This window comes from Rissa tridactyla, chromosome Z (genome assembly GCF_028500815.1).
Source record: "Rissa tridactyla isolate bRisTri1 chromosome Z, bRisTri1.patW.cur.20221130, whole genome shotgun sequence".
In the NCBI taxonomy this organism is placed as follows: Eukaryota; Metazoa; Chordata; class Aves; order Charadriiformes; family Laridae; genus Rissa; species Rissa tridactyla.
The window spans coordinates 42,121,227-42,133,228 of NC_071497.1; the positions used below are offsets into that span (position 1 = coordinate 42,121,227).

At 40.4% G+C, this 12,002-nt stretch overlaps 1 protein-coding gene across 6 annotated transcripts in view; it reads right to left on the minus strand.

The window, feature by feature from the left end:
• Positions 1 to 637: 637 nt before the first annotated feature.
• Positions 638 to 12,002, minus strand: part of AOPEP (aminopeptidase O (putative)) — a 213,204-nt gene continuing 201,839 nt past the window's right edge. For 3 of the 6 annotated variants that reach the window (XM_054184644.1, XM_054184643.1, XM_054184642.1), the window contains 3 exons: positions 9,755 to 9,841; positions 6,949 to 7,093; positions 642 to 4,047 (listed from right to left, as the gene is read on the minus strand). In XM_054184644.1, the coding sequence (XP_054040619.1) occupies positions 6,953 to 7,093; positions 9,755 to 9,841 (228 nt within the window). In that variant the 3' untranslated portion in view covers positions 642 to 4,047; positions 6,949 to 6,952. Of the gene's footprint in view, positions 4,048 to 6,948; positions 7,094 to 9,754; positions 9,842 to 12,002 lie in introns of all 6 variants that reach the window. The other 3 variants (XM_054184645.1, XM_054184648.1, XM_054184649.1) reach the window with 2 other exon arrangements.

Sequence of the window (12,002 nt, forward strand, 5' to 3'; positions counted from 1 at the left end):
GGACTGAGGCCAAGAACAGAAATGCACTTTTGTGCCTGTTAAAGTCTTTGCCTGTTATAGAGGACATCAAACCTGACTCGTGAATACTGGGAATTGTAGCGCAAAGATAGATATTTTACAATTTTAAAAGACCAGAAAATATATTCATTTACTTTTAGATTATTAAGAATTAGTGTCCTGGAATAAGATTCGCAATGAATTAGAGTAAGGTTTTGTGCTCAGTACACGGGTTTATCTCAAATGGCGGTCTCACTGTAGAAGTACATTATTATATTAAGAGTGCTTTGCTCAGAGGAAAATACCATCAAGTTGCAGATGTAAAATTTGAACATGCATAGATAATTTGTATACAAGCACTCCTGGCTCTTAAATCATGCATATGGAAGGACGGACCCGTGCAGGTGTGGGAATTCCTCCCTCCTCAGGCACAAAAGCCCAGACAGCAGTGCCAAGCAGCAGAACACGCCGCCAACATGCGACTTACTGCCTCGGCACACCACCGCTGCCGCACGTGCAGGACCCCCGGACGCCTGCCCACGGCTACGAGGGGCTGGGGGTGACCCAGTCCTGAATGGTGGGCGTCTTCCAGATGTTTCCAGACCAGTTTCTGTTCGGAAAGTATCAACCCAAAACTAGTAAAGCCTTTGGCACATAATGGCACACAGTAACATAGCTGCTTGTTCATTCTTACAAAGGTACCATGGTTTCCTCTGACGTACTTACGTACACAGAGGTGCCTACGCCTGCAAACTCTAACAAAACAGCTAAAATTTTCTGTAATAGAAATACCAGTTCTCAAGACTTTATCAGCTGTGGAGATAAACTGGCTGGCTGCAATACTCTATTGCTATACATTATCATGGCCTAGCCCTATAGAACTTTTTTGTTTTGTTTTTGTAATATCCTTTTTCACAGTGCTTTTTATGTGTCAGAAATCCATATAGGCTCCTTATGCTTTGAGTCCTACTTGCATCCTCAAGTGCCCACTTGCTCAGGCTACATTTCTGGCTAGACCTGTTGTTTCCCGGCTAGACCTCTTTCCTCCCCTCTTATGTGAGAGGAACGGGCAATAGGGTACAGTTCATTCCCTCCAAAAGGAGAAAGCACAGAGCCAGCAGCAGCTGCAGACACCTCCCAGCAAAGCTGAAGACAGAAAACAAAGTGGAGGAACTGCTGTCAGCAAAATGGTATGTTTTACTGCGTGTCCGTAGCAGAAAGCACATGACGAGGAATGCGCCTCCTCTGAGGGGGCCGGGGACTTGCCTAAGTCACCTCCTCATTGCAGTCCGCCTTTGCTCTGAACAAGTCACCTCGTAAGCGGCACTGGAAAGTAGATAGTGATTCTTGCCTAACTATACAGATACAGTTTTAGCTTAATCTGAGATTCTTTTTTATAGTTAAAAGATACATCCAGGAAAGAATCGGCGAGATCCCAACCAGCTGCTGGCCTCATGAAGGAAGCGGGAGACAGACCAACCTTCTGCATCGGGCTTTGTAATGCTACCCAGTGTGAAACTACCACTGTGTTTGGAAAGGACTGAATTAGGGATGGGAGGGAAAACCAAACAAAATGCTTTATTTTACTCAGAGGGGGCTGATTATGAAACAGAAGTAGAATGAAACTGAAGCAGAGCAAGGACACACCTAGGGGAATGCCTGTGCTTGTCATAGCCACATACACTGATATGTAAATGTTTGTTAGCCCAGAAGCCTTAGTTTTCACCTCTGACCAGAGATTTAATGTTGTAACATTTCTGCCACATTCCTCAAATGCCTGACTATACTTACAAACAACCAAGTTAAAAAACAAATGGGCAGTTTCACTGGATTTTAGTGAGCTGACAGTCAAGTCTAGATAGAGGCATACTACGATAAAACATCACTTCCAGTAATGATTTTAGTGACAGTAAGTTTGGAAATGGATTTATTTGTTGTTTTATTTACTATAATTAGAATCTACAACTACCTCCCCTCAGGAAATTAATATGGAAATTAATATGGGTAAAACGAACAGTGCTAAACCTTGGGTTTGGTTTTTTTTCTGATCAGGTCTCAATAGGGTCTACTAAAAACTTAAGTAATTAAATGATACTTTGTACGGTTCACTATCAGAGCTTTTTACATGATCCAGAAGGATTTTAAACTGATGGTAACACTTATATTGTGTTACTGAAGCTACTGTATAATACATACAGGAGTCTCCTGTTCTCTTGTATTTCTGATGATTTATGGTGACAGTAACTATTTGAAGCCACCTTTAGGTCCCTTCTTAATCTGGAGCCTCACTCCATTTAGCAATGCTTGGATTAGCCATACAAAAGGCCATACAAGCCTAGGAACAGGGCCAGGGCTGCCACCTCTTCACCCTTTTTTAGGCTGTTTGGTGTTAGTGTTTCATTTTCAGTTCATTTTCGCAGTTGCTACAATGCGTGATAGATCACAAAGTTATTGTGAGGGAAGTCAATGTTCCAAGTTCATGCTCACGTTAATACTGCTGAGAGACTGAAGCAGCTGTAGCAAGCAAAGTAAACTACTGCTGTGCTCAGTACTATGACAAACAGGTACGAAAAGGAGATTGTTTGTTTTGAAAGAATAAAATTTTGGCAACATTTGCAAATGTGTGGAATGTCTTACTTGCCACGTAGTTTTAACAGTACTGGCTACGAACAGGCTTACAACATATTTTATTTCTGTGTGTCTTGTGCAAGAGCCTTATCCAGCTTCGGGTTCTTTCCCTTACACAATGAAAAAGGCAAAATGCAAGCTGGCTTCCTTTGCCGGACTTTGCAGAAAAACCTGTGAAATGGAGTATAACTCTTTTATGAACAGGATCCCTTAGTAACTACATCCGCGAGTTAACTACATTGGAAGTCACTGCAGTACCTCAGTGTGTTCTCGGACAATTTCCTAACTCTTGCTGCATTTCAAAGAAGTTGCTGAGTGTTCCATAATTCAGGTATGGACACTGTGTCCCTGTAAAGGGGGAGGTAAGAAAATGTAGTGAGGTAAACGGGGAATAGTGAGGTTAAGAGAAAAGTCCCTGTTGAGGCAGGCTCTTTCTTTAGATTCTGAGCGCTAAAACTTCAGAAAAAAATAATTACCACATTTAATTTTTCTTCTTAATATCCATTAACTAATGACTTTCAGCTGTTTCTCAACTACTGCAAAAGCAGAAATAGGATCATTCTTTTTCCTAAGTTTGTAAATTAGTATTGAACCACTGTGCAATGGAAAGACTACACATACTTCAAAAAAATATTTATTTTTACAACATTTGATGTAAAACAATAGCATACAAAGCAAATACATTCACAAATTTTTGTGTTTTAAATTCTTACTCTCTGAAAGGAACAATTAAGATGTCTTCTGATCAGTGGAGCAGTATGTTCCTAGGAAAGATGAGCTACGCTTGATATATCACTGTGCAAAAGGAGTAGCACGAGGGTATGGAAGACAGAAAATGGAAGGTCTGACATTTTTGGTAAAAGTTAACCTAAACAAGCCAGAAAATGTTGATCTTTGTTTTTCCTTCAGTCCCATCCCATGACCAGGATGACGGCTGGGCACTCTTCACAGGTTATTTCAGCTTCCAGTTAACCTCCCCAGCTCCCACTGATTTTATATTGGCTTTTTATTTTGGCATAGAAGTTACAAACAAGATTTTAAGTACAGAATACAGTTTCATTGAATTTCAGAGATTATTAATGTTGGCCAAATTAGTGGCGTGCATAAAATCATTCAAATCAAGAGTCCTTGGCATCTGCAAACTGAAATTGGTTGTACCACCAAAGAGCAAGGATAAATCCCAATTTTCTTCTATTAAAGAACTATCTAAAGCCACAATAACGTGTGTGTGTGTGTGTAGTTTGTTTTGTGCGCGTGCATTCCTGGTTACAGCGAGCCTCTGGAAGACATAAATACTGAGAGGTAAATGTTTCTGTCAGCTGATTGTTTTAGCAGTCACATAATCCTTCCTTTGATGTCTTGGGTCAATGAAATCCTAGTACCATCGGGGTATATATTAAAAGAGTTTCTCTGTGATCTTTCCTGCAACGGAAACAGCAGTAAAAGTTATTATTCTGTCACAATAAAGGACTATCCGTGCATTCTTGATTGCCCCAGCTTTCCAAATGGAGTTATTTTTTCAGGTTACCAGTAGAGCATAACTGTGCTTACAGAGTTTACAATGACCTCTTTAGATTTCTAGAGCTACCACAATACAGTCTGGAGAAAACAGGGAAGATCCAACAGCGCAAGTACGTTCTCTTGGTTATCAGCAGGTTACGTTGAAAATAACTCTGTAGGTCAGTTACCAGAGCAATACTGTGTGATGTGCTACGTATCCACATACCTTCTCATCTTAGGCCAACGGTTCTCTAAACAGTATTGAGGTAGTTTTTCCACTTTAGGCCGTTTAGTGTTTAACATCAGGACATTGTAATGTGTATTAATTCGTTTTTTGAGAGAAAACAGTAACAACTTTGTCAAAGGCTCTTAGAAAAGGTACATCTTTTTTTGCTCTAGGGCTCGACTCCTGTTCCTGCTGAACTGAGCCAGTGTGTAAAATCAGAACTGATATCAGCTCAGTAGGCACCGGAGGACGGGTCCATCAACAGCCTGGAACAACAGCAGCAGCCGTAAGTGGCAGCTCCATTTCCTGCAAACGACACACGGTGCTAAGCTACAACTGCAGAGACAGCATCCGTTAAAGAGAAGACTACAAAACAAAGCTTTATAGACAATTCCAAAGTCACAAACATTTATTTCCTCTGACCTTTAGAAAAGCATGGTAACCAAATTACCGCAGGCAACCAGACCGAGAACTTAAGGAGCGCTGTTTATTCTCAACTAAAACCCCCAGGAGTCTTCAGTCCTCCCCAAGTCACCTCTGCCTCTATCCTCGATATCCTGCATCTTACACACATGCATTCATTGTTAAGTCTGCCCATTCAGCAGCAAGGTATCTCAGCCAGCAAACACTCTCCGCCCCGCGCAGGCTGGCATTAAGCAAAGTCTCCTCTCCCCTTCTCCTCAGGTGCAGAACTTAGCCACTGTGAACAAAGAGGAAAACAATCACTGTTCACCAATCAGCTAAGCTCTGCACCTCGCCAGAGAGGTCTCCGTCTCGGTATAGCTAATTATCGGATGAGGTTCTTCCGCGACGCGTCTGCTGCTTTCCTCTTTTTTTTTGGTTTTGTTTAATGGATGGAGAGGATTCCACGCTGTGCACGGATCGCATAGTTATGGTGAGTTTCATATTAGCAGCTGCGGTCATGGCTGTGTGGTAATCCCTGGCAATGTGATTTTAATCTTAAATCACAAATCATCATGCCAGGAACCCAAACAGCCACACCATTAAAAGAAAGCTGTGCAGTCACACAGAGTGTTGTTCTCATAACAGTATCTTAGATTTTGTGTTACAGCTCACCATGCACTTCAAGTCTGCCTGAGAGATCAAACGGGCAATTCTAGACTAATGCTAACACATACAACACATGTGATTTTCCTGTGCTAGGTACTTACCACCAAAAGCTTGTAGAAATTTTGACTTTTATTTTATTATTGAATGCACTATAGGAAGACAGTTCCAAGTACAGTAGTACCAGAACAAACTGCACCTCCATGTTTGTGACCTTCAGACACTCGAAGGCATCTCTCTACCAGATTAAAAATTGTTGAATGGAACTCAAATTCCTGTGGGTCCTCGATAGCTGGGAGCACATAAGCAAGTCTCTTAGCCCTACCTGTTTTATAGAGCAAACCTCCTACCCCACAACTGGCGTCCTGGCACTCTACAGTCTAATCCATTTTTCCCAAAAAGTTTTCTTGGCAGGCACAGTTCTTCTCTGTACAGAAGAACAACATGGCTGTTCATAAACAAACCTACTTTCAATGTATCTATCTATCTGCTGTATTTCATAGAAATAAACACCGGAAATTCAAGTGGAACTTGCTATCAAGCACTGCTACATGTACAGGCTTGAACAGGAGAAAATAAGATTTGCTCAATACCAATTAGAAAATGATGATTTTGCTAAATTAGACACCTGAATTTTGATATCACAAATCAACTGTAAAGTTATATGAACAACCAAGGCATTTGGTCTGGCAGCTGTGTTATATCATTAAGCAAAAATCTGAGGTATGCTGTACTGGTAGAGACCGTCATACCAATCCTAATTGGCTATGTGTTAAACATTCAAGTACAAACACTGTAAGGTTACCTCCGGCTACTCAAACAGATTGAGAAACAGAGAATATCTTTGCAAATTACCAGTTTATAGCCTGCAGCAATCTTTAGTTTGTGATTATTTCTTGCAATTCTGCTTTTTCTTTGGTGATTCCTCCCCATTAAGTTCAGAAACAAACTAAATTATGTATGGTACTAAGCAGCTTCTTCACATTCAGGCTACTCATCTTACCTCGTAATCAGTCTTCAAAGGCCTCACTACACTTAACACAAAAAGATATGAATTATCAGCTTGTTCTCACATGATTCAGATTTGCTTCCAAGTGCACAGCTTCGTACTTCCACTGTGGGCTCAGATTCTTTTCAAAGACTATGCTGACTATCAAGTCAACATGCGGTTAAACAGAAATGCTCCTTGCCCAATTGCGAGTTCTGTAAGCAGAGTTAAGAATACAGAATGGGAAACAACTGCAGGTGGAGCCTGGCCTTCTCTGGCCATTCAGACTTACAGTTGCCTCTCGTACAGTCCATTACAAAGTTTACAACAAAGCCAAACTCCATGCTCTCCAGCTAGTGCCTACACATATCTAACTCACTGCTGCAGCATCTGGGCTTAAAAAAAAAGAAAAAAAAAGGCAAGATATTTAACAAGAATTACTTCTGGAGCTAAGCAGCCACACGCTCTATGGTATGCCAAAGTTTACTACATTTAGTGAGCTGTGCAAAATCAGGGTGTTTAATTTAAAAAGAAAAATCACCTCTTTAGAATAACATCTCTGCCACCACTTTGGCTGAGGATGCATCCATACGTTCTCGTGCTGCCGCAAAGCATTTATGTGCAAGTTCTTGTTGCTTCACATCTTCATTCACCATTAATTCACCATAGAGATACACACCCATTGCCTGGAAGAGGAACAGAACACAGATCCATCCTATCACCAGAGAAGACTAGTTAGTTGGTTTTCATTCCGTTGTCCTCCTAGGACTCATTTAATTAAAAATAAAACAAAACGGACAACCCAGAACACAGAAAATACCATATACTCTATAACACCTACCCTTCCCCCCAGAAATGTAGTTTTCTCTGGATCTCTTTAGCCTGAGGATGGTTGTCTATATGTTGTATTGAGTATGTAAGAACAGGATATAAATACAAGAGGTGTATGTTATGTCGTGACAAGAAAATACTTTCTCACTCCATTCTTCTTGTCACTTTTCAAGTTGAAATCTGTTTTCTTTTAGCCACTACCTGAAATATTTCCAAATGCCCCTTAAGAAAACCGCTTGTCCTTCCGTGAACGGGATACACATTTTCTCTCCGATTGGGATGTCTACACACACACGGAGACACCTAAAGAGGACATCAACGGAAACAGTACACGCTAAAATTTCCATTTGGCAATTCCATAACTGGACATCAACCAAATGCGATCAGATCTGTGCTTCAGACTCTTCAGATCTGAGATACAGCTGAAGATGCGCAAGTGCTGGTTTGGTAAGAAGGTAGGCTTTTCCTAACTACTCCTTCTGGACATAGAAGCTATCAAGAAAGATAACAGGGTACCTGGGGGTGAGATCTGTGCCCCTTCGACGGCAGACAAAAAAACACTGGCTAACGGTGTTAATAGGAAACACATTGGGGACTGCCAGTTTTTTCTGATGATACAATCTTTTCATGTAATTACAGGAATTCAGTAAGTGTTAAGCTGCACTTATCAAAATAGGATTGCACACGTGTCAAAATATTAGCAGCTTAGCACACTGACTTTTACAGTTGTGCTTAATGTTTGGACAGTTGCAGGAGAGGAAAAATGTGAACAGCATTGAAAAAACACAACTTTTAATACTGTTCCTCACAACTTCTAGCATTGGTTGGTAAGCCTTAAAAAAAATTACCTTCAACAAGACTGTAAATTTAAAGTTTAACAAAGACTGAAATTAAAGGAAAGAGTGCCAGAAACCTGCCAGACTCCTCAACAGCCCCCTAAGCGTGCTCTCCTCCATCCACAGACCCAAGAACTCGGATTTCCAGGGTCTGCAGATGCGCCAGGGTCTGGCAGCCCCATCAGGCATGCACACAGCCTTGCAGCTGTGCTCCAGCCACTTTCATAGAGAATTTGAAAACGTTGGAATTCTGCTACAAATACGCATTACCTTCTCTACCCAGTGCTAATAATTTCCCCCCAAGCCTCAATATTAACATGCAGTAAACACACTGGGTTTTTGTAGTCCTGAAAAGGATTTAAATAGTCACATTTGCATTTTTCCCAGACTTTAAAAAAAGTCAAGTCTTTCATGATCAGTAAGGACATGCAACTGCTCTGATTTCAGCTGTAATCACCCCTGAAGCTGGTTGTACCATAAACCATATGCACTGCTGGAGTATGTGGAGAAATGAAAAGATATTGAAGATTCCATAAAAAAAAGTTGCAAAAATTATTTCCCTGCACTGCAAAATGTTAGTCCTTATTTGGCATAGTGTCTGTTCCAAATGTAATGCAATTCAGTATGTTTTGGTTTTATGAACTCAAGGTTTTCCCGCCCCCCCTAGGCTTCTGCTGGTGGTTATCTCCATCCTTTCATAGGATTAAAATACACACAATATGTGAACTCCTTATTTTCATAAATAACAATCTTTTAAGCTTTTTTTTTTTTTTTAAATAAAGAGCTTGCCAGGAAGTCTGGGGCCTGTTTATCGGCTGGGATATAAATAGGAGGTATACTTCAGAGCTGGAAGAAAGAGCAGAAGAGACTGCAATAACTTCATTGTGCCATTGTGACAAAATGTTTTTGCCTGAAAGCACAAAAACCTCATTGGCTGTAAATGGCTTTGTTCACTGTCAACATAAAAGGTAAAGACATTAGTAACTTGCCTAGATTTTGACATATCTTGCAACACTTTCTATTTTTTACATACATCTTAAATATATAACAGTCAACCTAGGCAGTGAATATCTTGATTTTATAGAGTTCATAGTGAATAAAAATACATAAAAAACTGAAACAGAAAGAAAAAGGGCTATAATTGCCTATATAAAAAGCCATAGTAAAGACATTATGTACGGCCAATCTTTTAAGACCTTCAAAATCTTCTGGTATCATTTCCCTAACCATGGAGAGGCCTGCTTTCTGTGGAGGTTTATCGTTGTGCTTATGCTTCTCCTTCCAGACATCGTCTTGAAAACCGAAGTCACCACACGACTGCTTTGCACCTAGCTCATATGCATTAACATTCACTGCTAGACTTGTCTTTGTCATCCTGCAAAAGGAACCAATGCTGGGAAGTATCTTCCTAGCGTCATTGCTACCTCTGGCTTGCATAAACTGGGAGGAGAGGAGGGAATACATCCTATTTCACCACTTAGCATGCTTAGGTGGGGTTGAATACCCCTAGGTGGCTTCCTTTAAACTACAGTGTTTAAAGGGCGAAAGAGGCAAAAACTGAATACACATATAAGCTTTTGACAAACTGCAGAAACAAAATGTATTAAAATCATTCTTTAGTTTCACACTAAGGTGTCAAAAAGTTGATTATTTTGAAAACGCTAATTAAATGTAACTGACCTGATCTTCTCTGAGAAATGTCTCGACATCTCCATACCCAGGCACGTACTTGTGTTTAACAACAAGTTCACACCACCGGTGACGAACCTTTGGGAAGAGAAAAAATATTAGGGGAAACAAAAAAAAAGAAAAAAAAAGCCAAACTGTATTCCATCTGTGTGCGTGTTGATAAACAATACATCTCTAACCAGTCTGGGTTTGTCATTGTTGTTGGGTTTGGGTTTTTAGGTGGGTTGGGTGTTTTTTTTCCCAGAGCCAGGCAAATGCCTCTCGACACCAGTCGATAAGCTGGGCAGAGGTGCAGTGCTCTGTGCGCGAGTCCGGCCTTGGGAAACCCAGAACACCGAAAGACAAACTCCTGGTTCCATGTTAGTAAACTAACCCAGATACAGGCACAGACGTGCAGCATCTTCACCTCTGCTGTTTCCAGTCTTGACTTTTTTTCCCCTTAAGTTAGGCTAGAGGTAATTTCTTTTATACTGTTAGAAGTTGGGAGGGGAAGGAGATCAGCATTGCCAACATCTGGAAGGGCCACAAGACATAATTGATAATTTCTCCTGTGTAAGTGTATACTCCAAGTGATAGAAAGGCTTAAACATAATTCTGTAGCAATGCCAAATCCATGCCAAAAGGATATGAGTTAGATATAAAATCATGAAACAGAGAGCTTTCAGTTAAATGAAACACAGTTTTGCCACCATATCTTTGCCAGTAATAGATTTTAAGCACATTGAAAAGCATTTAAAATCCATCTACACTTAAAAACCCAGGCTGTTCTACCAAATGCGCATTGACAAAACCAGTTATTAACACACTGTAATGAAAAGTAAAGAAATTTTCAAGCAAATCACAATTGAAAAGTATTCTAATTTACATGGTGTGAACATGAATTACACGTGGGTTTTTTTGTTGTTGTCTTTAAATTTCTGACTTTGTTCTTAGCCACGCTTGTGGTATAAGCATCATCTTACTCTCCAGCAAGGCTTCCTCCGTTGTAGGCAGTGATCAACCTAACATTTTATATTCCACTAGTGGCTCAGCACTGATCCTAAAGGGAAACAGTCAAGTGTAATAAACCCGTCCCACCCTCCCAATTCTTCTGCTTCAGCCTTTGTTCTTACCATCTTTCAAAAGACAGGGCACCTAATAACAATCACCCTTCACAGCAAGAGTAAAATGTCAGCAGTTCTAACATTTTTCAAAACTGAGTCCAAATTGTGCTCATATCGAGTAAGTGAACACGAACCTTTTTCAGAATGATGGATTTACTGATAACATTGAGAATGGAAGCCAGAAAGAGAGGGAAAAAAAAATACACTGAAGTATAGTGTTGCTTTTCGAAATAAGGTATCTGGAAATACTTTCCTTGTCATCCTAGTCCTTGCCAACTTTACATCTTGGGAAAAAATTTCACGTACTTATGTAATTAGATGTTAATGCCATTAGCATAATTAACACATGATAAATGCTCACAGGTCCTGGAAGAGTCCTTTTTGGGTACTTGATATCTCTTTCCATCTGACCTCTTATATGAAAGAATTTGAGCATGGCTTATAAATGAAATAAAATGCTGAGGGGTTTTGTGGCTGAGTGGAGTTTGCACTTGCAGCGTGTAAGACACTGAACAGTTACAGTGCAATGCATGGTAGGGAAAGAAAACTGTCTCTTAAAGCTTTTTGCTGGCAAAATAACAGCTGGTAAGATTCCTGCAAGTGGAACCAGAGCTAAATCTACAGAAGTAAATAGCTCTCCAAGATTCAACTCACTGTGCTGTAGATGCCCATATCCATAATGCAGAACTTCAAAACCCTACCCAGCTGCTGCTTCTCCCTGGAGACACTGAACATTTCACCAGTAAATCTTCCCAGGAAATCCAGCTTTGTTGCAGAGTGTTTCTCATAGGACCAAGCCACTCCATGCCTGAACCAAACCTTCAGGCTCAAAAATTAAGCATACACCTTTCTCATCTGTACGGTGAGTTAACCGCAGAGTATAAGCACACTTAAAAGGTCGTATATCTTCATCTGATACGCTTTATCTGCATTTTGTGTCATATATTTAAAAAAATAAAAGAAATTCCTTATGTATTCTCATGGCATGTATGAGAAACATAAGGAGGAGAAAGGGACCGTGGTCCTCTCCTGTGATCACTGCTCCTCTACCTGTCATGGTCCAGCAGTTATAGCACTTAGCCAGGAGGGATGCAATCAAGTTCAGCTTCTGTGCCTGCTCAAGATCTCAAACTGTG